The 23,565-nt window shown below is 35.6% G+C and overlaps 1 protein-coding gene across 1 annotated transcript in view; it reads left to right on the forward strand.

Annotated features, from left to right (window-relative positions):
* Positions 1-23,565, forward strand: part of CEP192 (centrosomal protein 192) — a 55,941-nt gene that overhangs the window by 21,614 nt on the left and 10,762 nt on the right. Inside the window, exons 19-38 of the mRNA XM_068193046.1 lie at positions 1,577-1,807; positions 3,280-3,405; positions 4,385-4,519; positions 4,711-4,774; positions 5,428-5,567; positions 5,692-5,784; positions 6,596-6,711; positions 8,267-8,443; positions 10,229-10,319; positions 11,047-11,223; positions 11,746-12,006; positions 12,215-12,324; positions 14,008-14,117; positions 15,319-15,460; positions 16,032-16,204; positions 16,516-16,639; positions 18,417-18,522; positions 19,907-20,111; positions 21,483-21,562; positions 22,450-22,545. Of these exons, the coding sequence (XP_068049147.1) occupies positions 1,577-1,807; positions 3,280-3,405; positions 4,385-4,519; positions 4,711-4,774; positions 5,428-5,567; positions 5,692-5,784; positions 6,596-6,711; positions 8,267-8,443; positions 10,229-10,319; positions 11,047-11,223; positions 11,746-12,006; positions 12,215-12,324; positions 14,008-14,117; positions 15,319-15,460; positions 16,032-16,204; positions 16,516-16,639; positions 18,417-18,522; positions 19,907-20,111; positions 21,483-21,562; positions 22,450-22,545 (2,757 nt within the window). The remainder of the gene's footprint in view (positions 1-1,576; positions 1,808-3,279; positions 3,406-4,384; positions 4,520-4,710; positions 4,775-5,427; positions 5,568-5,691; positions 5,785-6,595; positions 6,712-8,266; positions 8,444-10,228; positions 10,320-11,046; positions 11,224-11,745; positions 12,007-12,214; positions 12,325-14,007; positions 14,118-15,318; positions 15,461-16,031; positions 16,205-16,515; positions 16,640-18,416; positions 18,523-19,906; positions 20,112-21,482; positions 21,563-22,449; positions 22,546-23,565) is intronic.

The following is a 23,565-nucleotide window of genomic DNA, read 5'->3' on the forward strand; positions in this document are numbered from 1 at the left end:
TTTTTTTCATAAAACTGAATAATACTGTAATCTTACCAGAAACCATATGTAAAATCAAGGCCCTCTTTACAGATCTGTGATTTTTCCCCCGTTTTATAGTTAATATGCACAAAAGCAATGCGACTTTCTTTAGCCAGGCCACCTGACTTCCTCCAACAAGTAGACTTTGTGAGGTAAATGCCACACGAGGTGAATGATCTGTAGAATTGTATTGTGTGCATAAAGTGTGGAAAGTCTGAGTTTATGGGTTATTCATTCCCACCTTTGTCTATGCAATAAAAGTCAGCTCTAGGCCAAAAAACATCCATGCTGAGGACTGTTACTGCTGAAACACTTTTGGCAGTTTGTTCCTCTTTAGGAGATCTTGAATGATGGAAAATGAGAAATATTTGGAGCATACTTCAAGCTAGATGGGTTGTTCTGTGGGTTTTAGGTAGCTTGCAGGCCATAAATTGGCTGTCTTGCACTTTAGTTTTGTTAAATTCTATGTACTTCTGTTTTCATACTAGCAGTTCCAGAAGTACGATATCTTGAGAAATTTAGAATGAGTTAGAGTCAAGGTCTGTCAGAATGATTTAATTTCTTTTATTGATGAATACACTTAGTAGAGAAGAATATAATGACAGAATAAGCATAGGGTACTCTGAGCTTCTGGCAGTTTGATACCTGGTAACTTCAGTTAGATGTTATTTCTGTTCTTATTAGTTTTTGGTAGACTGCTCTTTAGCTAATCTGTTGAAACTATGCAGTGTTGTCCACAGTTCAGTTCAGCTGTAGATTGTATAAAGTATTGCTTTTTTCTTTTTTTAAATACGGTTCTTGCTGTTTTTATATGGTCCATATTATTGAGGAATAGCAGACAATTATTTTCTTTAAATATTGCAGCTTATAAATCTTAGAAATTTCTGATCACATCCCTCAGATATATTCTTCCAGCAGATGTAGCATGTGTCTTTCCAGGAGTATGATTTCTGGTTTTGATCTTGTTTTCTTAGAATACTTGCTCTTTAAAGAACATCAGGCCACAATTCTGTGTGTTCGTGTGTATATATATATGTGTGTGTGTGTATATATGAGAACAAGGATTTGTTGCATAATTTTCTAATCAGCTTCACAGGGCTTTTATGCAGCTCCTGTTACCAGTGATTCTGTTGTATCAAGAGGTGATTTTTAAAATTAAATTGCTTTACAGTTGTTTCCATGAATAAATATATGTTATTGTTTGCACAGTGTGATTAGAACAAATGTTTTTTCAGTCAACTTTGAGATACACTGCCATTCTTTCTCAAAAATCAGGGTTTTACTTAATAATTTTCCCAGTGTCAATCTTTCTTTGATGGTAGAAAGACATCTCAGCAATTTTCAGGCTGACTTCTCTGTTTAAATTAAAAGAAAAGGCCTGCAGTTGAGCAGGATGCAAACGGGCCATGAATATGAAGAGGTATCAATTAAATGGAGGAGAACTATATACGAAATATCTGTGTTAAGAAGTGGTGCCAGATAAATGTGGTATTTGGAAAGGAAATGTCTTCTGGTAAAAGGCTTGTTTGAAAATGACAGGTATTTTGTTTTTCAGATGGATCCTATGAAATATCAATGTCTGGTTTTCAAGAACAAAACCATTGTAGGACCCTACTCTACCAACGACCTGAAAATACTTTTCTTACCTTCCCGTTCGGGGATCTTCCAGTGTATCCTCAATGTTTCATCTTGGCCAGTTTCTGCAGATGCCGAGACAATCGTTCAGTCAGAAGCTTTGGCAAGCAGGGTAGTTCTGACAGCAGTCGCTGAAAATCCTAATTTAGAAGTAAGTTGCTGTTTATTGTGGGTCTTTCATTGTTGCAATTTTATGAATCATTTAATGACACTGGAAAATAATGGGATTGAAAAGTTGCTCCTCAAAGAAACATGGAATTTCATATGTTTTGAGTGGGAATAGAAGAAAATTTTTAAGAAGCATGTTGTTATGTGCGAAGTTCCACTTGTGGAAATGCAGCTAGCTGGAAATGAAGGATTCTGTGTGGAAAGAATAAATAAAAAATTACTTTTTCGTTGTTAAAAGACTGGGCATTACTTTTTCATTGTTAAGACCTTAAACATCTGATGCTTACTAGGTATCTGGTCTGTTGGATTGGGAATTTAATGTAACAAAAAGCACTTATTTCCAATTGTAAGGATTTCTTTATTTTTTACATCAAGCAGGCTTCGTCTTGGTTTCTCACTACCTCTAGCTTGTTTATGATTGTAGAGAATATTTTCTTATTTTGGACTAATTAAAAATTAAAAGTAAGTGCACGTGTAAAGCACATTTGTCTTGTGTCTTATCATGACGAACAACCAGATGGGAGACAGTGTGACATTAATAATTAAATCTGAATTCATATAGTTCTAGATTTAAGAGTATGGGCAGGCATAAAAAGGCTTGATGATACTTCTGGAGGTGCCTGAACAAAGTACATGGTAGTCTGTGACACAGTTGAGAAAAGTAAAATTTTCAGCCATTAGCAACAGCAAACATTATTTTTTAATTTATGGTGATATTTTACCTTGCTGTCGGCTAATTATGTGTTTTGAAATAGTGAATGCACAGGAATGGATATAGTTTTTAATGCTTCTTGCATAGATTTTTATTTATTTTTTAATGGATTTTTTATTCATTCACATGTAGTCTGTTCTCGATGTTCTTCGTAGTATATAGCTCAAACTTGTGTCATGTTCAAATAAAATTTAAACCCTGTGCTCAATCTCTGCTGAATGTTGTTACATTCTTGAGATAGGAAAAAGTACCAAATAAAAGCTGCATTTTGCTGCAGATCATTACACTTAAGAGTTTTTAAGCTAGCAAAAATTAATTTTTTAATTTAAAAATTAAAAATATATTTTCTCAACTTTTAACTTGCTGAAATGAGTTTTTAACTATCTAAAACTGACATTTCTTACTTGCTAGCAGTAATCATGGTTTAAATTTACTTTTAGTTTGAATTATCCAGAATAACTTGATTGGTGCTGGATTTTGGTGGATAAACATTGCACTAAGATTGGCTTAATTGATTGAGGCAAAATGCATGGGAGATAACCAATTGGCTGTAACCCCTTCTAATATCAAAGAAAACATAATTCTTAGACTCCTACCCCTGGTAGGAGGTTTGTATTATATGTGGATATCGGGTTAAGAGGATGGAATAGGTGAGTAACATACTTTCTTTCCTGGTACTTTTGTAGGGTAGTGTGTTTTGACGGTTTTCCTTTCCTCTAAGTTCTGCTTTGTTTTAAAACCAGGTGGAAGCAGGAAAAGGAGATAGCCTGGATTTTGGTGACTTGCCTTTTGGCAGTTCGAAGGCTCTTCCCTTAAAACTTATCAACAAAACCCATGCTTTTATGCCAATTAGACTTATTATTAACGCAGTAAGTACAGTAAACTTCTGTATGTGAGAGTTAACATCTTGTGATACTGAATTTTAGTACCCAAACACTTTGTTACATATCATTAAGAAATACATCTTGGTCACTCAATGTAAGACTTCTCAAGAAGTCTTTTGTTAGTCAGGAAATAAATAGTTTTTGCAGGGTGGTAATTTGATTCTGCTGAAATGGTACCAACAAAAATGCTTCTGGGATAGATGTGTGGTTTGTTTCATGTCTGTTGGTTACTTTTTGTAGCTTAGCCATGGGTTTCTGCCTCTGGTGCTTGCTTTGGTAGCACAGGGCAGCAGATAGGAAAAGGGTTCCCGAGCCTTCCCAGCCTTCCCTTTGAGAAGTTGAGGAAGCTTTCCTCTTCTCTTTGAGAAGGTGAAGGCATATTCCACTATTCAAATGGAACAGCTGACTGTTCAAACAAGCAGCCAAGCTTGCTGCCAGCAAGTTTAACATGCTCGCTCTGCAGGAGCAAGGGCAGGATTCTTCTCTCTGTCTGCTTTGTCTCCCATTATATAATAGCCTGAGAGGCTACAGTGTGGTCCTCTGCATCTCTGGCAATGCAATTTTCAGTTTTTGGATAGGCTGGGCTGACTGCTGATTTGTGCTATGGGGAGAGCTGGCCTTGTTTCCTTACGCAGGGGAACAAGAAAGGACTGGCCTTGTGTTAAGGTGGATCAGGTTGTCTTGGGAACTGGTGATGTTTGGTCTTGAGCAGACAAACTTCTTGAAATCTTAAGCTTACCAGACTCTGCTTGTCCCCTTTTGCTGCATAAGTATTTCATAATGTTTTTAGAGGGTTTGCTGGACTATCATATACTTACCAACACTACAGCCTAATTTTTTTTTTTTTTTTTTCTAAACTAATTGAATCATTCAAAACTTGTCTTGCATTTCTCAGATTTATCAGCATTGCTGTTACTGACAATAAGAAATTTAATACTTGTAATACTTTTTGTTTTTTTGACAGAATGCAGTAGCCTGGAGGTGCTTCACCTTTTCCAAGGAACCTGTTAATACTTCTAATGAACAAATGGATGCAGTTTCTCAGACAGCAGCTCCATCAGTTGTAAATCATGTGATACATGCAAGCTGTGATGGGCAAGTGAGTAGTTTGTAGTTGGTTAATTCTTCTTTTTACTTGCTGTCTGAAATGACAGTGCTGAATATTTGAGTTCACAGTAATGATTTTTGGGCAGCGCACCCTTTGCATGTTTAGGTTTTGTGGGTGTTTTGTTTTCTTCTCTCAATAATTTTCTCCCTTTCATAAGGTGAGTCAACCAATTTCTTTTTCAGGATCCTGAAGCTTTAACAGTTTGGGTTCTGTTCCATGCACCTAAGAAACAAATTTCTTCTTCAGGTAAATTAACTTGATTTTCATTTAAGCTGAAACAGATTTAACTTTTAATATATATGTGTGTTAGAATTGCAGGAACGGGCTGTAAACTTGAAACCGTGTTTGGTTTTTGTCTGCTAGTATTTCAGTTATTGTACTAATTTTTAGTAACTGTAGGAGGCAGAATATCTCTGTCTTAATCCTTTATGTATTACCAGGGACATTTTTACTTCAGTATGAAGCTGTACTAAGTTTGTACTGCAAGATGCCTGGAATTTGTGTTAACTCCTTTTACTGAGGGAATTAAACCATCACTTAAGAAAACATTGCATTAATTGCAAAATAGATAATAGATTTGAAGAAACCTCTGAATTGTTCTGACTTCCTGAACAGAAAATAGTACACATACCAACTAGTTTGGTTGGTGTGGTAGGATAGGTTTTTTGTTTGCATTAGTGACATTTGACAAAAAGGTAAAACTCTTAAAAAAGTTCCTGTGAGACTTTATTTAAATGAGGAAAAAAGTGTTGCAGGAGTAATGGGAGAGCTGTTATTATCACCCTATGAATAGTTAATATTGAAGAGTAGCTGAAGGGAGACATGCATCCATAGGAATGGATGCAATGGGTACTGTTGGCAGACCTGCTTGCTTTTGCTACTCATGAGATTGTTCCTAGGTTCCTTGGGTCCAGCAGAGGAGTTCCTGGCAAGAGTGGATGTGGAAGTGGATAGTCCAGGACCTAGCACTATGATTAAAAGTATTTCTCTCAGAGCAAGAGCTGGAACAGCAAGGATACATATTCCAAAGGACTCAGAGGTATGTGTATATTTACAAACTGTATTTCAAGAACATATTGCCTCTCCTAGCCTACTTTTGTAATGTTTGGTTTTATTATGTATGTATTTATATATACAAACATACACTTACTTTATTTTTACAGAAAATACATCTCTCTACTAGTGTGGGTTCAACAGTCAAGCAGCATCTGCCATTGGTAAATGCTGGAAACATTAGTGTACATTTGAAAGTTAAGGTAGGTTGGCTTTTCCCTCTTGGAATCATGATTTTTGTGCTGTTCATATTGTGCTGAAGCTAGAGCTGAGCCTTGGGATTTTAGCTCAGCTCTGTGGCTTGATAAAAGCTTAACAAATTTACGTATACGGAATGAAGGATGGCAAAGAGATTAGTTTACTTTTTTGGAAAAAGCATATGGGTGTTTTTTGCTCAACTTCAGTTTTATTTGTTATAAAAAACATACCTTTATGATTTTTACTAAATTTTAACTAAAATATTTGATATATGTAAAAGTTGTGAAGCCTGTGCTGCACAGCAGGTGTTAGTTAGCTGGTAAAGTGCTTAAGGCTAAGATGAATATTAGCATTGGGAAACACCTGTATTGTCTAACAAAACTGCATTCGTTTTTACTGTACATCTTGCCAAGTCAAAGTGAGTTCTTTTTAGATAAGCAGTGTCTTTACTTGATTTTTTGAGAATCCATGGAAAGTATGGTTCCAGACTTAAAGATAACTAACCACATTGGAAACTTGCATTTCAAAGTCAACAGAAGGAGCAGTTGGTTCCATTTTACAAAAAGAGATTTGTTAGTCCATCATTTCTAAGGACAGAGGCCATGGAAATAGGATCTGTGGCCACTATCACAAATGCCACATTAAGTGATGATACTGAGTGCTAATTGATAAAGTGTTGAAGACTCCAGGTGTATTGAAATTGTCTGAACTGCGTGTACCACAGGTGCACAACCAATTTGTATTACATTTTGTAGGAGTGTTTAATCCCTTAAAATAGGTAACTAACCCTCCCTTTTGTCCTTGGCCTGCTTTCAGACATCAGATCAGGACAGCTGCTTTGCTGTTAAACCTGAGGACCTTTTCCTTTTTCCTGGAGAAGAACAAGTAGTGACTGTCCAGTTTCTTCCAAAAAGCACAACAACTACAGAAAGGTAATATAACTGATTCTGTGCTGCATGTGTTAAACTGAATTACTTTTTACCTTAAGGTAATGAACAAATTGAAAGTTTCACCCATATGAGAGTTTTTGACTTCAGTTGTTTTCATGAGAGTTCTCATCCATTACAGAAGGAATTTTGTTAAGGTTCACCTGTTCTATAGAATATCTTTCTCTTCAGGTGTGTATAGCAGAATGAATAGATAATATTTCCTATCAAGAAATATTCCGAGACTTATTTAGTGTAAATAGAGTAAGTCCCTGAGGCTCTTTATACGGTAGTTAGTTCTAAAGTACAGCAAAGCTTCAAAATACTTACCTTCAGCAGCCCCTTCAGTTGCTTCCCTCTTTCTCTCTCTGCTGAGGCAAGGGGAATGTAATTTCTGTTTAACATGTGAAAAAAGTCAAGAACAGATCAGGATCGCAAGTATTTATTTGTCTGCTGTAATCAGATAAAAGTTTGTTCTGTACAACACTAATGTACATGTTCCTTTTGCAGATGGATGAAGCATTCATAGTTTTGCTCATTGGCACCTGTTGAACTTCATTCTGCAAAACAAACTTGATTGGTTCTAGTGACAATTAAGATGTCACGTGAGAGTTTTTGGCAATGACAGGGGTCTGACTTGTTTCTCCAGAGTAGCTTTTCCTCTCTTGTTACATGATCCCCAGTTTCTGCAAGAATGGACAAAGGAATATCTTCGAAATATATTCAACTTCACTAGCTAATATGACCAAGCCTCCCCAGTGCATTTAAATTAAACAATGAGAAGTTCTGTGCTAGTGACAGTATGATCCTATTGGATAGGTTGAATTTTTACAGGCTTGAGGTACTCAGGAGGATTGGAAACTTTGTAATCTACGTCAAAGTGCTGCCAAAAGACTGACTGAGGCAGTAACCACGGTCCGTGTTCCCTGCTGATGGGGTTCAGGACTTTATCAAGCAGGCATCATAGGGATTCACTGGCAGCTAGATTGGAGGTTCTTGAGTTTTTTTCTTGAAGACTTGAAGTCTCTCTGTGCTATAAGAAATGATTCAGGCTATTATTTAAAAGCTGGATTTTCTTCCTTGGTGCTCCTGGATACCTCACACCTGTAAAACTTCAATGAAATTTTTCATGGCATTCAAGAGGCATCTCTTTAATCTACAGCCAGATTTTGTTTCTTTCTAAAATTAGTCTGTCAAAATAATTAGAAATTAATAATTAAAAAATTAAAATAATTTTAAAATACTTTAATAATTAAAAACGAAAATAATTTTAAAAATACTGAGCTGTAGTTTCTGAAATATTTATCTGAACCATTTCCAGATGAAATACTTCAGAAGACTGTGTGAGGTACATGTGGCATGTGTATTTATAGTGCAAAGGGTTTAAATGTAGGGCTATGCCTAAAGCTGGCCTTTGTCATAAAATAAAAAGAAGTATTTGTATTTTTGCCTTAAGAAATTAGTTTTAAAAATGCCTATCTGTAATATTTTTTTTAGTTATGTTTTGATTTTATCAGCTTGTTCTATTGTGGGATTTAAATTTATGTATTTATTTTTAAAGTATCTTGAAAATCCTTGTGCTGCCATCTGGCCCTCAGCTTGAAGTGATGATAAAAGGTGAGGTAGAATCTGGGAAAAACAGACCTGTGTCTACAGCTGCTGGGTGCTTAGACATTCCACCCATCCTCTCCAACAAGCAGTTCATTACCTGGGGAGCAGTATCACTTGGATCATCAGTGTAAGTATAAGTTGGACAGTTGTTCATATAGAATATCAAGTTAAGTATTTCATATTGCACTTATTTGAAGTAAAATTTTCCATTCACATTGATAATTCACAGTGATTTGTTCTGTGCCTCAAGTGAAAGAAGCAGCATATTGCAATTATTTTTCTTGTGCAACAAAGTTTTGGAAACAAACTTATCTTGTTTGAGCTTTCTATTCTTGATAGCTCTTTAGTTATGATTAGAATATCTGGTTCTGTAAGTTTAGTATGTCATGTAAGTAGAAATGAGGAGAAAAGTATTTTTCAATCAAGTTGATAGAAAAATTCTGTTGGTTCTTTTGATACCTATATCTTGCTAGAGATTAATTATGCTTCATCTCATCCATTACAAGGAACAGGATCCAGTCTGTGTGATGTAATTTGACCATCTGAAAAGCATAAACTGTTGAACATCCCTTAATTGATTTGAATGTGTTTCAGTGTTAAAACTTCTAGTGATGGAGAACCTGTTTCGCCCCCAGTTATGAATTACTTTATCCTTCCGACTACTTCTTGCCCACACTTTCTTAGTTTCAAGTTTACAGGATCAGTATTCTAAGCTTTAGTGAAACTGTTCATGATTGTTAGGATATTCTTTGCTTCTTTTATATGTAAAGTCTGCAAGTTTTGCAGATATCTGACCTTCTAGTAATTATTACTTGAAGGACTAATTCATTGTTGGTTTATACTGAACTTTTTGAGGAATCTAATGATGTTTCTGGCAGTTTAAAGTCAATCCACGTTTGTATCCAAGATCTGTTTCTGATAGCTGCATTTCTGTTTTTCTGGTTTGTTAAGGTGTAGTGTGCTTCTAACAGTAGTTGTGGTTTTTTGGTGTTTGGGAATTACTGCTTCTTTCCTGTATGCTGCTATCTTTTTATTTTTTGTTCCTCCAGTGTTAATGAACCCTTGGTTTTAGAAAGCTGAAATTATTTCTGTAATTTTGTTTCAACAGAGCACAAAAGAGTGTCTGCCAATGTTGATAGAGAGGGGTTTTGCTCTGTCTGTCCTCTTTGATTCCAACTGCATGATCTGTTCTCTTACGCTGTAGCAGTTTTAGGGCTTGTCAAATTCATCTGTCAATGTTTTTTGACTTGTTAAAATGACAAAGGCACTTGCTCTTGCTGGACATGTTTCCTACCTCTGCTGAAGAAAGCTCTGAGTACCAGAAGCCTGGTCAGTGCTATGGTGTATCACAGAGAGAAAAAAAAAATTCAGTCAACCTGATTCTGTCAAGTGACCATAACTTTCTGTGTTGCTATTACATTGCGAAGTGCACGAACGGGAAAAGTTATCCTGAATTTAGTTATTTACAACTGTTCCTGCAAATCTGGGCCAGACTACTCACAGAACTTTGTTTCTACATAACTAAGTCTCTCTGGATAACCTCATCATAACTGTGTCCTGAAGTGGGGATTTTTATGGAGTTTTTGTATTGATACAATTGCTGGTTTCTTTGACAGTTCAGGCTGTTAAGTACAGTACTTGAACTTCAGAAAAGCTATTTTTTTTTAAATATATATATGTATATTTGGGGATTGTTTTGCTATGAGTATTTGTGTGTTGTGTAACTGTGTAGGGTGTATAAGTTTGATAATAGACAAGTAACTTTCTATTTATCATGTTCTATTGTTCCAAGAGGTGATATTTTTCCATTAAATTACTTCAAAATTGACTGTCCTAGTTCCATTGTTTCCATGAATTAATACATGGAGTTAATTTGTATTTGCTCTAAAATCTAACCAAACATATTTTTCAGACAGAAGATGTTAATTCTAAGAAATGACTCTCCATCTGTGACCCAGCATTTAAGATTGTTGATAAGAGGCCAGGATCAAGACTCCTTTCAGGTGGCTGCCATTAAAATTTCTCTTTAGTGTTTATGACAGTTACCAGCTATGCTTTTAATGAAAAAGCTATGCTTTTAATGAAAATGTTTTTGCCCTGAAGTGTTAGCAGGCTCTGTATCTGTTTTGAGACTGCCAAGATGAATGTGGTAGCAGAGCTTAACCTACAGTGGTATCCTTGGGAGTTGCTGAAATAGGAGCACTGCAGCAAACTGGAGCTCACTTTACAGCTCTCTAAGCTGCTGTTTCACAACAGAGTCAGTACTTGGTGCGGTGATCCATCAGTGGCCCTTCTTGCAGGAGGGAGTCTAGATGACTAATTCCTAATTAGCCTTTAGGAATTACCATGGCTAATGGGTCTTTTTGTTATGTAACCTGCATTGACTTATATCCCCTTTCCTCCTCAAACGTTCAGATTTTTTAAATCTAAAATCTTATACTGACAGAGAATTAATGTAGTGCTGGTGAAGTTCAGCCTTGACAGGTTGGAGATTGAGGACAAAATGTCTGTCTGAACTAAGAGGCATCGAAATGTTCATTATGGGAATATAAAGTATATGGGACTTTGTCTTTTTAAGTGCATATTAAGCATTGCAACTTTAAATATGCCATTGTCCAAGAAGTTAATGTGGAGTTCAAAGAAGTTAATTGTTCCTTCCAAGTACTAAGTTTTACTGCTATGTTTTTTTTCTCTTATAGTCACTCAGTTCTGATGTCTTTGTTTTTATAGCTGCAAAGTATATTCGGGTCAGAACAACGCTTAACCAGTAATTGGGAGCTCAAAATGCGTCCCAAAGAAGATACTAACATATACCTGATGTTTACACCCACTCGAGTAACTTGCTGCTTTGCAAAGCTGGAAATCAAACAGCTGGGGATTCGATCAAAGCCAGGAATTAAGTTTACTGTAAGAGTCCTAGCATAACTTCTAATAATTTTAAATGTGCTTTTTTTGTAATTATTAAAAATCTAGCACTGAATAGGTGTTTCTATCAGAAATCTGTAAATGCAAGATACATATTATGGATATCTGTATACTTGTTAAAGTCATATAGGCACTAAATTTTGTGCTTTGAACATTAGTATCAATTTTGCATGCAATTCTTTCCTTTGGGAATGATGAAATATTTTATGTACTATATTAAAAGTAGCCGAAGATTTTAACTCTAGAAGTGTTTAAAAGTTTGAACTTGTCTTGTTCTATAGGTAGGTCTTATACAAACTTGGAAGTAGAACTTGATAATGATTGAGTAAATTTAGGCTTTTCTATTTCTTGCAAGGGCTTTTCAGTTCACCTTTTTAACATTTTGGTATGTTTTTCTGTAACTCTATATAGTTTACCATAGTTGTACATAAATGTTTTTTACTAAGAAGCCGTTTTCACTTAAGTACTGTTTTTTTGGTGGCGGGTTTTTTTTTTCTCTCCCAGATACCGTTATCTGGATATGGAGGAACAAGCAATATAATTTTAGAAAACGTTAAAAAATTGTCGGATAGCTTCATGGTTACACTGGAAGGATCATTGTCTGCAAGATTACAGAAAGCTTCCTTCCACGTGAGAAACACAGGTTCCCGGGCTGCCTATGTTAAAGCACTGTGCTTGGGAAACCTGCAGACAAAAACAGTGATGGATCCTCAGGTTATGACAGTGTCTCCAGAGAAGTTTGTGCTAAGGGAAGGGACACATGAAGTAAGTACAGTGCTTTGTTCTGAGCAAATTTTATGAATTTAAATGAAATGTCATCAGTGAAAATGTCTGACTAGTTCTTTGTTAAAATCTCACCTATTTTTATGTCCTGTTTCACTTGTATTGTAGTAATCTCTTGACTCACATTCCAAACATCAATACAAGCAATAAGATCTTTTTTCCTCAGTATGTGGTCTATTTATTTTTTCAGGTGATTACTGTAACTTGGAATCCAAGGGAAAAGAACTTCCATCCAAGCATGTTGGTATCGACACTATGTCTTTTTTGGGGAGATGAAGTTTCTAGGCAGCAGTATCGCAGGTAAGATGTGCTTTGCTGTTGTAGCAGACAGATGTTTAATAAGAAGTTAAAGCTAGGGGTATGTGCTGCCACAAGTATGGTTTTGACATATTTCCAGAATGAGCAAGAACAAGCTAAAAGGTGATGATGATATGTAGAGATCTATTAAGCCTTGCACATGTAAATTGTTGATGGGGGTATGTTCATTTATGGCTTTGCTTACGTACTGTAGCTAGAATCCTAGTTAAGGATTTTATTCTATTTTAACTTAATTAAATTCAAGTGTGTTGGGTTTTGGGGAAATGTTTTCTTTTTTGTATTGAAAGAGATCTGTGTTCTGTCTTGGTATCTCTCTTTCTAATGTGTATGCAACTTTAATTTTTAAAGAAAAGGCTCATGAAAAGAATAGTACTGAAATCCAGGAGTATTAAGTTTCAACCAAAGTTCATGTCTTGGTTTGCTGAATTCTGTTGACAAAGAATGTGTTTGAGTAGATGTGTATATGAGAAAAATAACATCCACATATGCTCATGACACACTAAGGAAGCTTGTTGAGAATACCTTGCTGATCTTAAATGGTGGCCATGTTATTCTGCATTTCAGTTTGTATAACTCAAACACACAGAAATGGCATATTCTGCTTTCAGTGACATAAGTGGCGCTTGTGACTTGTGTTGTTCATGGGGTATAGTGTAATGCAGAATGTTAAGACTAGGTAGAGCACTAAGGTGCTGATAATCATAATTCAGTGCAAAACTTCAAAACAGCGTTATTTCATTATTGCTTTTAAATGTCATTGCCTGACAATGTGTGAAAGTCATTGTGTATATTCTTATCCAATTGAAGTGTTAAACATAGCTGTATTCAGCTGCATGACTTGGAATAAAAAGCTCATGGAATAGCTGAGTTCTTCACCTTGATAGGAAAATCGCTTATGTTAGATATCTTAGAAGATGCTTGTTCCTGATTTTTTATATTAATTGTTTTGTGTGAGGCAATGCTCACTATCTTGGAATCCTCCTTAAAGGGCTGAAGTACTTAGGGAACAGTTTTGGTCTACAGATCAACAGAAAACCCATCTAGAAGCTGAATATAACTGCATTGGTATTACTGGAAACTTTCAATTCAGATGGCCCTGACCTTATCTAAGTGCCGGATTTCCTCTTGCTGACCTGTAGCTTCCCATTTTTCCCAGGACTATTTATATCCCTGTGCCTCCCAGTCTTTTCTATTCTGTTGGCAGTCATGCTCCTTGGCTCTGTGTTCCTGCTGTTGGCTGGCACCTGCTGCCACTCTGACTTTGACTAGTCAATTTTTCCTCTCAAAAAACTTTCACTTGTAATCAAAATAGCATTTTCCTGCTTCTTGTGGTGGTTGAAACATCACTCAGATGCCTGATGTACTTATCAAAAATCTAGGTAGGTGTGACTGACAGCGGAGAACAAGTATGGAAAGGCAAACATATGGTAACCATTATTTCAGTGTTTCCTTTTGCTCTGCAGCAATAGAGCAGGTATTTCTTTCACCATTTTAAGACTGTGAAAATACTTCAGTTTTAAATGGATGCTCCCAGATTTGAGCTTGGTGTAGTCAAGAAATGATGAACTGCAAATTATGCTGGATTCTTACGATTCGTATCAATCTTTTCAATTTGTTCTTTCTAGTACTTTGCTTAATTTAATGGCTCCTGTTTACCTCTAACAGAGCTGTGATGTATAAACCTGAGGTAGAAAAACGCATAATCCCAGAAAACAACTTAGTGAGAAATGCTGTATTTGATGAAGAATTTCAAGGGGAGCAGCTTGTGACAGAAGGTAAGACTATGACTTCTTAAAAGAAAAATATAATACTTTTGTCTGTGTGGCAAATGTGCTTTTGGCTTGAATCCTAGATACTTTTTCACTATTTTTTTTTTAATGTAGAAGAAAAATTCTGAATTTGGACAGTTATACTGGGCAAGGCTTTGTTTTATTTTCTTTCCCCAGTCTAGTTGAGGAGTGTGATAGAATGGCTTTAGTGTGCCCCCGGCATCCAGCCAGGGTCAACTCATTATAACAGAATGTGCCTTTTTTCATTCAGTATCTGTTTATTTAAATGATTTTCATTCGGTATCTATTTATTTTCTCCTAGCAACATGAACCTACAGTCTGTAAATATTACAGCATTAAAAATGCTGAGTTTATTTGGAAAGTATTTGCCATATTAACTATTGGGAAAGATTCAATTTGTTGTACACAGATATATTTGCAAATTGAGAGGCAGGCAACTTGGCTGACACCAAAATAAATATATATTTTCCTTCATAAATTTAATAGCTTTTTCTTCTGCTTGTTAGTAAGAAATGCATTAATAAGAATACAGTATATTGTAAAGGTTCCTTAAAGTACCTCCAAGTGTTCAATCCCATAAGTGTCATGAATAAATTTACTGTCAAACCCTATTCTTGAGCTAGTTATATTCACATATGGAATTACTTACTGTCCTAAGGCTACTACACCTGAATAAATGTGGTCTGTTTCTTTCCCTATGAATTGTATATTATCTTTACTTGGAAAAATAAAGATTTTTTTTTATCATTCATCATAGTTGAAGTGAAATCTTAGTGAACATTAGATACTTGGCTTCTGGACTGTCCTTTGAAGTTGTTAAGCTGTTGTTGGAGAAAAAAGTAAAAGCTAACTCTAATTTGGCATAGAATCAAATTAGTGTATAGCATTTGTGTAAAGGTGGAAACTATATGATAATATTTTTCTATTTATTTTTTATATGTAATATTTATTATATCTTATAATAAAAAGTTTTAAATTGGCATGTATTCAGATTTATATATTGTATTTGATGTTAGTGTTGAGCTACACCTGCTAACTAAACTTGTAGGAAATAGTTTTGGAATGATCTAGGATTTCTTAGCTGATGGATTATTAACTAGGTCTATGTCTTAAATCTCTGTGGTGTAATTTCTGAATATTACAGAATTTCTCTTACTAGAATTGCTCTTATTACTCTCATTTTTAGTATGTGATGTCCCACGAGAGACAAATGATATCCATCTTTTCTATGCAAATATGCAAAAGATTCTCCTTTCTGTGGTCGGATATTCCACTTGTGATCAGGATGGCTTTCAGCAGTCTCCTGAACCCCAACTGGATTTGGACAGGTACTGGAACCATAATAAGTAATTATATGTATGTAATTATGTTTTTTTCTTGTGAGGGTGGTTAGGCACTGAACAGGTTGCCCAGAGTGGCTGTGAAGTTTTCATCTGTGAAGAAATTAAAAACTTGGCTGGGCAATATCCTGAATTACCTGCTGTAGCTGACCCGCCTTTGTGCAGGGATGTTGGACTGGGTGATCTCCACAGGTCCTTCCTGATCTCCAGAATGTGTTGCACAACATGCTGTGAAGTTCATCTTGCATTGCCTTATTTCTCTAGGCAGTACTTGTTTTCTCTGTATATGTTTTCAAATTATTTTATATTATTATCTTCTGAAGATAATTATTTATTTTAGTTCCTCTCATTCTAAATGGTACCTTCCAAACATTCTGTGGAAAAGCTATGTCCTGATATAGCTGCTGGATTGTTTTATACTTAATGGTGAATTTAATTAAATTGAGGACCCATGTATTGTACTTCAGTAATAAAATTTTGGGAAATACTAAGAATAGGTTGTTATAATTACACATGAGGTATTTTTTACTGCTTTTGCTTAATGCAGTCTTATTTTCAGATTGGAGAACTTTGTCAGACATACCACTCTACCTTTGGACGTTCTTCCTGTTAAAGGACCTCAGGGTACTTCTTCATCTGCGAAAACTAATGATCTAGTTCAGAATAAATCAGACGCTCAACAGACTTGGGCTGTTACACCTGAGTATTTAACTTTGACATCTCCTTCTATTGGTAAATATTTTTTTTTTAAGTTAATGAAATAGCCACTTAAGTATTAAGATAACTGTACTGCGTAAGATCTTTGTAAGTGTGGATTGGCCAGTAATCTTTATGCAAACTTGATTTGAACACAGTTTTGGAGAAATCATCAGAGATAATGTGCTCTGTGTATGCATACAGAATGCACTGCATACCCATGAAGATTTTAAAGTAATGTGAAGGTAAAATTAGGTCAGAAAATACTTTATTTTCATTGATGCATCTCTGTATCTTAGGCATTTTTGTGAATTTTTGTATATGTTAGCTTTTTTTGTGTGTTACAGGTGAAACGGCAGATATTAGACATGTACAAATTCTCAACAATTCCAATCAAATATTGACATTTGAACTTTCATGGCCAGCTCACTGCCTTACTGTAACCCCACAACATGGAGATGTTGAACCAGGGTAAGTATATTTCCATAAGTTCCTTTATGTGTGAAAGTGTGGTGAGGTTTTGGAGGAATTTATTTTTAGTTTAAGTGTGTAACTAGTTTAGGAATTTTGGCTGGTTTTTAGGAATTTACTTTAGTTTGCTTAGACTGCACCCTGAAACTATTTTAGTTCCAGGGTATAGACCTTTTATCAACTAACATGCAAATCTAGCTTTTTTTAGGCCCTTATATTTTTATAGTTGTGTATTAATGGGAATGTTCTTCTGTCACGAGTATAATTACTTCGATGCCAGGAATTTTCTGTGCCTGGAAGTACTATTATTATTTCATAATTTTCAAGGAGCTGAATGGCCAGTGAAGCTGAAACTTTAAAAATCTGTTTTCACAGTAGTTTTTTTGTTTAGCTGTGCATTTAAGAACAAAAAATGCTTCCTCCCTTCCCCAACCAAGAAACAACCCCCAAAATAACAGTTCTTATAGAAGGCTTCTCTTCTGGAGACTTAGTGTTTTCTTTAGCAAATGTGCTGATATTCCTGACAAATTGATTTTGGGCTACTTTTTATTTTGAGAAAACTGGGTTTTGCCATTCAACCTTTGGCTTCTGAGTATCTATAGGTATGAAAATAATGACAAGCCAGTGTCAGCTTGTCCATGCCTTAATTAGGTTATTCTTGGAAAAGTAGTCATAATATCATTGTATATGTATATGAGACTTTTCACATATGGCAGCAAAGACATCCACAATTTATGCTGGAAAGGTCTGCTCACCTCTCCCTTCTAAATTTCTGGTGTTTTTTAAGGTTCAGTTCAGAACAGCTTTAAAACCCTGTTATTAACTATTCTCATCTTACAAAAAAAAAGTCTCCCACCAAAAAATAGGTTTTCCTTTCAGAATTGTATTTCAGTAGTTGCTTTAACTTTGAAGACGTTTACCCAAACATACTTTCTCTTCAGTCCTGCCTCGCCGATTGCATTTTAAACACTTGATTTCATATTCATGTAGATGTAAATTTCTGGGAAACTTTCATCACTAGTGAGAACAAAATAGAGTTCCATGGATGGGCTAGGATATCTGCCACTCATTGCAGATTCAGTCAGTGCCAAGAAAAATAGTCTGAAAAAGCAGTAAGAATGAACGACATTCCAGTATCTGTGAAAGTAAGGACATACTGAGTGTCTCATACACCAAATTCAAGATTGTCTGGATGATTTCTTAAAAAGAGGGTATTGAAGGCCTTCTGCAAGCAATTTTCTTCAGTGTAGAATTTTAAAATGTGTTCACTGGAAAAGAGTGGGCAGAATGCTCACATTTTGGGTCCAAGTAAGTAGTTTGGATCAAGAACAGAGGTTTGCAAGTAGGAAGCAGACCCGTGGGAAGAGCTGACTTAAGCACAGCAAGCTACACTTGCCCAGTTTTCTATTTTTCATGACCATCTCTTCGCAGTGCCAAGGGTGGTCAACCTGTCAGAATAGGAGCCAGCCGGAATATTTTATACTCTGCACTGTGTGGGCTGGAGCCTGCAGAATTCTTGAACTGAGGCCACAAAAAGAGGTGATCTGATTTCTCAGTGATGGTGAAAGAAGGTCCTGGGATCATGGCTATTAAAGCTTAATATATGGCATATCTGAATACCTTAGATTTAACCATCTGTAAAGCATCTTCAGTTATCTACTGTCTTAAAAGTGCATCCTTTTTTAGGGTGGGCTAGTGGCAGATGTTGTAGTTAGATACTGATTATAGTATGAGAATCATGGAAGTTGATTTTTTTTTCTTTTTTTTTATTTTTTAGGGGCAGTACACTAATTCTGGTGAGTCCTAATCCATCACTTGCCACAAGGTCCACATTAATTCCTTGGAGTGGCCTAATCTATATCCATTGTGATAATGGACTAAAGGTACGTGATTTACTCGAGACTTCAGATTGCAACTTTTTATTTTACTTAGTTCGAATAAAGTTGCTAAAACCTTTTAGATTTGAGTCAGCAGCTCTGTCAACTTCCATTATTCTTTTTCATTTTTAAAGTTCTCATAAAGAAAAGCAGTCAAGATGCCATTTTGTAAACTGACATTTTTGGTTCATTCATCTCTGAAGAAATACTATCATGTGAACACTAACTGAATTTCCAACAAAACTGCACCCACCACTGCCTTATGCATCATTTTCTAAAACACTAAATATATATATGTAGATGTGCACACATAAAAGTAGTTTGTATCATATTGTAAAATAAAAGAAGGTAAAAGAGGGTATTGGACAAGTCACCATAGCTCCTTTTGAGCTCCCTTAAGGTAAACTTGACTTTCTGAATGACAGGTCTGTGATAAAGAATGTCTAGAACAGATTCTGCCTCTTAATGGATTTTAATCCAAGATAGTTCCCTGATAAAGTCGAGGCATAGAAATAAAATTTATGAAGCCAAAAGTTTTACTTTTTTCTATGTAAGAGCAGAAGGACACCTTGGTAATCTTTCCTAAAGAAAGAGACTTTTTTCTTTTTTTTCCTTATTTTTACAGTCAGTGTATGTTTTGGATTATTTGTAACAATGCATGGAGAGAGAAATAGACACTGAAAGGATAAAACTGTATCTACTTCCCTTTTGCATGAAGGGAAGTGTGAGGTATGATACAGAATTGGAAACTGCCTTCAAAAAACCCAAATAAACAGGGAAGTTGTTGAGAAGGAGATGATGACTGCACGTAGTTAACTATGTTATGTTCTACAATATGAGAAAAGGAATTAAGAAATCTACTAGGACAAGTGTAGAGAATGTAGCAAAGCCCGTCAAATTATAAGAAATCTGGTAGTTAATAATGCTTTTGTCATTTATTTGCTACCTCTCCAAATCAGCAGAAAGTATGCTAAGATTTTACTAGCATTAACTGAAACTTAAAAAATTTCTAATTATGTAGCAAAAGTGAACACAAAGCTCCTTCTGAATGAAGCAGCTCTGTTTCCATTACCTGCAGCAGAGAATGTTGTAGGAATTGTCAGTTAAACTAGTTGAAATTATTAACTAGTTGAAATTATTATTCCTGTTGAATTAAAATGCCTAGATAGAAAATTTTCAGTGAATGTTCCTTTTGTCCTAAATTAGACTTGTCCTAGATTCTTTAAACTTTAGAGGTTGGAGAAGATCTGGTGATGTAATATAGGAGAGCTTTCCTTTGTTGAAATGGAAAGCTGAACATAAGCTCTTATGTGTAAGCTAAATAGTTTGACTTGTTGATATATCCATATTCATTGTTTAAAACTTTGCTTTTCTCCAAATTGTGCAAAAGTTTATTAAAGTGCTTATTCAAGAGGCTGTCACACAGAGCGTGTCTGGATCAGACTTTCCGTGTAGAAGATGTGATATAATTACTCCTCAGTCTGAAAATCCCACTGTTGATGTGCCAAAGCCTCTCCTCAGGCTCCCTCTAACAGAAATGGACATAAAGAACAAAAACATTGTTTTTCCTAAAACAAGACCTGGTCAAAGCTCAGGTAAGAGGAATTACTTATTAAATATAGCAGCTGTAGTATCTTGTGTTCAGAGGCTTTGTGAATTCTATTGCATGCTTGGGAACTTTAGTGCCTTGACTTTGGTTTTGTTCTCTTAGTCTAATAAGTGTGAATGACCAGTTCCTCACTCTGTCTTTAGTTTGAAATGCTCTTTGGTTTTTTTTTTTTTGGGTTGTGTTTTGGTTTTTTGTTTGGTTTTTTTGTCGTTTTTGTCTTCTGGTGTTTTGTTTGTTTGTATTTTGTGGAGTGTTTATTGTTGTTTGTTGTTTGGTTTGGTTTTTGGAGTGTGGTCCCCCCCCCTCAGTTCTCATTATACAGTACAGTCATACCTTTTTTTCCACAGTTAGGTTTGCATACAGGCAAATCAGTTGCCACTATGATGAATGCAGCTACTCTGTGCCTGGCAAAAGAGTGTTAGGAGGTTACTGTGTCTACTTGAAACTCTTCTGGCTCAAGGCACCTTTGCAGTAGATCCATTCTTGTCTGTGCTTATGCCCTTAAGAGATGAGACCAATCTGTCTGTTTAGCAGAGAAATAAATGCTCTTCCTAAAGAGAATAAGAGTGTCAGCTATAAGGCTGGCTGTCCTTGTCTTGGTACATAGTGATTGAGGAGGACAGGGTAGATAATGGAGTTTGAAATGCTTGGTCTGTACTTTTAGTTCCAGTAATGCTTGAAATTCTCAAAGTAACTGTATGGGACTCTCATTCTTTTAAATAGATACCAGTTGTTTTTTTTTTTTTTTTTTGGTTGTACTTAATTTTTTAGGTAATGAAGGTTTTTTAATGATCCATTGCCATTAATTATGTTTTTCCAGCAGACTTGAGGAGTTTCAAGACTTAATTTATCAATTATATCTGGGGATATTTTGCTAAAATTATGAAAGGATTGTGATATAATACTTTGGTGTTTATGAATTTTCTATATAATGTATGTCTGCAGCTAAACTTCAAGTGCTGTTCTAGACTGAGAAGATCTTGTCCTATTAATTCTTGCCAAGAGACAGGTATTATATGTGTACTGAGTAACAAAACACATTATTTGATACAAGTTTATTTGGTCCCAGACTGGAATAATCTGTGTTTTGTCTCTGAATGATCAAATAATATCTTGGGAAGGAGTTGGATATCTTTTAGGGTTTTTTTTTTTGGTGGAGTCTAAATTTCTTTTGTATAAGCTTTTACAAACTTTATGGCAGTGTGCTTTGTTTGAGTCTGCCCTTGAGATTTGTTGTAATGAAAACTGTTTCCACTAAACTTGTGTTCATCCAGAAACATCGTTTCTGCTTAACTCTTTACACCAGGGATACTTGAACAGAGATGTTTAGTATACTGGTCTGATATTTCTCTTTTAGAGAATTACCTGGAAATGGAGAATAAAGGGAATGAAAATCTGAAGTGGAAATTGTCATCTTTTGCACCACCCTATATTAAAGTGAGTGAATGCTTGCATTGGGAGTTTTATGCAAATCCCTGGGTTTTATTTTTAACTTCTTTCTTCCTGCTGTGCTCTCTCTCTCTCCCTGTTGCCTCTCAAGAAAGAATATATATTTGAGCATGACCTCAATTACAAAGGTTTTTTTTTTCCTCTGTCCATATCAGGGAAATGTTTTGCTCCTTTTTTTCATCCCTAATGTGCTTACTGACTATGAATCAATCAGTGCCCTGTGCTACAGTTTCTGCTTCACTTACTGCTTTACAGAGTTGGCTGGTGCTCATACAGTATCCTCATCCAGATTGCATTAAGTGATCAAACATAAATGAAAGATAGGTGTCTCGTTTTGGCTCCACAATGCCAGACTTGTTTTGTTCCAGACTTGTGCTGCTGAAATTGCACTGTACGTGGTATCTCTGTAGAAATTTGAGTTAGGTCACGGATATTTTAATTACAGTGCTGTTACCTGCTGTTGCCTATGCCTAGCTATTGATATTTGTAAATGCTTCCCTACTTTTTGATAGTCTAAAATGCTGTGATGATTTTTGATTTTATGCTAGAATTATTATTATGCTCTATTGTTGTGAAATGATGAAAACTCGTTATGTAGCAGTCTTACTAGTACCCATGGGACGGAGTATGTCATGTTCCAGCCAGTGCACCACCTCTGAACTCTAAGTCAGTAGTACTGGTGACTGGATTTAGTACTTTAAATCTTTATTAATTTGCTTTTAGGGAGTCAGTATCAATTATTTCCTTAAAAGCAGCTTAATAGGGTGTATTGTCCTCAGTCTTCTGCAAGGGGGTGTGTGGGGGGATGTGTATTGTGTGGTTTCAGGCTATTTTTTTCCTTTCCCTTTGAATCTGACTCATAAATTTATTTGCAGGGTGTGGATGGAAGTGACACTGTTTCTAGGGTTCCTTACTCTGTTTTCAGATTTTCCCATGTTTCTGGTACTCTCGAAGTTCACAGACAAGAGAAGGTAAACATTTATAAGTATTTCAGGCATATTAGTGTGTCTCAATTGCAAAATAAGATCTTAAATGAGAAATAAATTTTATTTGATAATGATAAAATGTTGGCCTTTCTGTATTGGGTTCTGAACTGTGTCAGATATTCTGTATCAGCTTAATTCAGCAGAGTTGATTCTAAGAATTCATGCAATCAAAGTAGTTTGATTTCAAAGTGATAGTGTGTTGATGTTACTGTTTGGGGGTTTTTAGGGGCAAAGTATTTCAGAAGAGAAAATTATTTTGAATGTTTTGTAAAATTCCAGAAGAAAATGGCAAATAATCCTGTGTTCTTTCAAAACTGGTGTAAGCACCTGATTCCTTTCCTTGAAGCATTCTTGCTATACTTGTTCCAGAGCAGTTGTCTGTTCCTAAAGTTGCTTTCATTTGACTTGCAATTTTATCTTCTGGCCAGTAGAGGGTTTCATAACCACAATTATAAAACACATCCAAGGATAGACTGAATGGGTTGGTAAGGGTCTTTCTTCCCTCATCTTCTCTCACAATGCTACTTGAGTTTTATCTTTTCATCTTCATTAACACCTATCTTTTCATTGTTATGGATAATTATGACATTATTTCCATAGAGATGCAATTTGTAATCTATTTACAAGAATAAAGAACTTATTCCTGTCTAGTTTCATAGTAATTTCATAATATTGCAAGCCATTATTTGAATTTAAACAACTGTATTTGCCTTTGCAATCCTAGTTCAGGCCTATTTGAATAACATTTACATCACTGGCATGCCAGGCAGTGGGCTGGAGCTGATAAAGTACAGTGCTATCATGGCTGGCTATTTTTTTTTTTGCAATGGATATTATGATGGGCTAATTAGATATAGTTGTAGTGGTCTATTCTAATCTGCTGCTCTCTTTCTCTTCTTCCCTCAACCTTAGTTCTGAAGTTTATTCTTGAATTAACCTGGTTAATTCCACTATATGGAGATGAGCCTTTGTTACATAGGTGACCTTTAAGGATGATCAAATTCA

Source organism: Anomalospiza imberbis, chromosome 1 (assembly GCF_031753505.1).
Source record: "Anomalospiza imberbis isolate Cuckoo-Finch-1a 21T00152 chromosome 1, ASM3175350v1, whole genome shotgun sequence".
Taxonomy (NCBI): domain Eukaryota; kingdom Metazoa; phylum Chordata; class Aves; order Passeriformes; family Viduidae; genus Anomalospiza; species Anomalospiza imberbis.